The sequence below is a fragment of the Atta cephalotes genome (assembly GCF_000143395.1).
Source record: "Atta cephalotes unplaced genomic scaffold scaffold01931, whole genome shotgun sequence".
Classification (NCBI taxonomy): domain Eukaryota; kingdom Metazoa; phylum Arthropoda; class Insecta; order Hymenoptera; family Formicidae; genus Atta; species Atta cephalotes.
This window is the reverse complement of record NW_012131995.1, coordinates 1-2,515: the sequence shown is the minus strand read 5'-3', so window position 1 is coordinate 2,515 and position 2,515 is coordinate 1. Positions and strand designations below refer to the sequence as shown.

Below are 2,515 nucleotides of genomic sequence, written 5' to 3'. Positions count from 1 at the left end.
GAGAGAGAGAGAGAGAATGAACTTCGATTTTCGACTGGGCTCAAGTTAACGTCAATATTTCATTGATATAAGTTGATATTTATTGATTATGGATTGATTATTTCTTTTGCATAAATCATAATTCATATCGACAAGTTAAGCGAAATGTAAATTGCTATTGTCTAACTAAACGTAAACGGCCGCGCGGTTACCGTCGCGTCATTAAGAAGATTGAGCTTATCTGAGTCTTATAACTGGACATTGTCTTGTATATACATACATAATGAGCTATTTCTGAATTCGCCCGTCGTTAGTCCCAGTAGAAGAAGCAAGAAGATAATAATACAAAGCTTAACTTTGTTGAGCGCTAAATGCCGATTTAATTCGAGATTCGTCATTCAATCATTGTGCCTCAGTATTCGATTCCCATTAGCATTTTTTCCTTAACAATAAATGGATAATGAATTATACTATAATTACTCGATTATGTATAACGTACAGTAAACACGGGGACACGGACGCCGTTTTTAATGGATACTCTGCGTGCGTACTACTAAATCGTGTGACTCATAAGTTATCTTTGCACGTTCTTGTTCTGTCATATTGCGTATTAAATCGATGACCCAGTTCGAAATAGAACCGACTAAAAGTCTCTCATTCCGAGAGAAATAGTTCATCAAACATTTAAATCTCTCCTCGATACGGAGGAGGCTCCGAGTAACTCGCGTCACGTCCTGGTTCCCCCTTTCCTTTTTACACAATCAATTCACACCTTCCTGAGCGATCGTTTCGTCTGAGTATTGTTTACAGACGGCGTTTATGCGCATAACTTGCGATATACTGCGCATATCAGATCCGATATACGACATATAGTATAGATATGTGCAATACTGGCGGAACGCCAAAGGTCATCCTTGAGCATTCACTTTTCCACGCGACGCGATTACCATTCATAGATATAGAGTACCCCGCGCAATTAATTTCTCGTTGCTTTTTCACCCCGTCGAACTTCTCGTATCCGGAATGATTAATTTGAAGTCTATCTTGTTTCATTGCGCAGCATGATAACCGTGAAATAATTATTCGATTATTGTCTTAACAAGACGTACTTTGTTCTACTTCGCAGGAGGGCGAGCTTCTTGAGAAGAATACAGACTGGATTTACGAATGGAGCTCTCGACCGGACCAGGCGCCTCCAAAGTATGATAAACGAGATTTTAATAAATTAAATATATAAATAATTATATTTAATTGTCTTATAATTGTTTAATAATTGTTATATTAGAGCCGAGTGTATCAAGTATAAAAAAAGCTATACATATTTCTGTACTTTATAAAGGATTAATTTTGACTTAAGAGACTTCTTTTTCACATTGAGTAATATTGGCGAATAAAATTCTTACTTATGTTTTTTAATCTCATTCTCGTTTCAGAGACTGGAAGTTCAAACATCCTTTGGGTAATAAGAGGAAAACATATAGCATCCGTACCGCGAAAGTTGGCAAGAACGGATTGTTTTCCAAAGAGGTCATTTATACTCTATTCTTCACAAATCTTCTGTCTCTGCTCATTGGAACCGGTCTAGGGTAAGATAATGCTCAAAATGTAATATTAACATATTTTTTAAATTTTATTTTCATCTCTAAAACATTAAAATCGCTGATTTCGATGACAATGCACATTTCGAATAAATCCAAATCTTTATTCCAAATATTTACTATTATTATTAATCTTACCTTGTATTATATCTTGTTGTATTATAATATTTCATATTATCAATATTAATCAAATCGTATTGATTCTACAATTGACAATCAATTTTGGTATAACATAGGATTGTATATACTTATAACATAGGATTGTTATATTTGTAATTGTGTTTTATTCTTTTCGACTATTGTATTGACTTATTCGGTAATCTCATCAATTTTGTTGTAGCGTTTTGCTCACCAGGCGAGGCTTGATGATGTCCCGTGTCGCTATTGAATGAAGGACACGATTCCGGGTGTGTCAGCATCAGGATTGTCACGGTTGAATCTACTCTGAGAGAAAGGCTAGAGACGCAAGAAAGACTGAACAAGCCGGTGGGCGATCGAGCCTAAAAAAACAGTTACACGCAGCACATTATTTGATTGTCCCGATTTATAATATTAGCACTTTGTTTATATATTAGCACTTTTACTCTCCCAAATCCCCTTATTGTACGGTGTACTTCTCAAAAATTGCGTATGCCAGATATAAATAATACGCATTATATGCTTAGGAAAAGGGAAAACTAAGAAAAAGAGCAAAAGAGATAGAAGAAAGGAATCTATCATATATAACATAGAGTTGTTGAAAGGAACAGAAAAAAAATGAACGAAACATGTCCATTTTATACCGTTTCTAATACGTTTTTATCTACAATAGTTTTTAGGCATAGCTTGATTAGTATTTATCAGAAATAATTATTGTTAGAAAGAATGGAGGCGAGAATGAGAGCGAGCGAGAGAGAGAGAGAGAGAGAGAGAGAGAGAGAGAGAGAGAGAAGAAGAGA

At 35.3% G+C, this 2,515-nt stretch overlaps 1 protein-coding gene across 1 annotated transcript; it reads left to right on the top strand.

Moving 5' to 3' along the window:
• Positions 1–1,082: 1,082 nt before the first annotated feature.
• LOC105625484 (BCL2/adenovirus E1B 19 kDa protein-interacting protein 3-like) lies at positions 1,083–2,146 on the top strand (the record flags this gene model as incomplete). Its single annotated transcript, XM_012206811.1, has 3 exons — positions 1,083–1,179; positions 1,413–1,565; positions 1,918–2,146. Coding segments are annotated over 3 exons (302 nt in total), but the record flags the coding sequence as incomplete, so codon positions are not given.
• Positions 2,147–2,515: the final 369 nt, after the last annotated feature.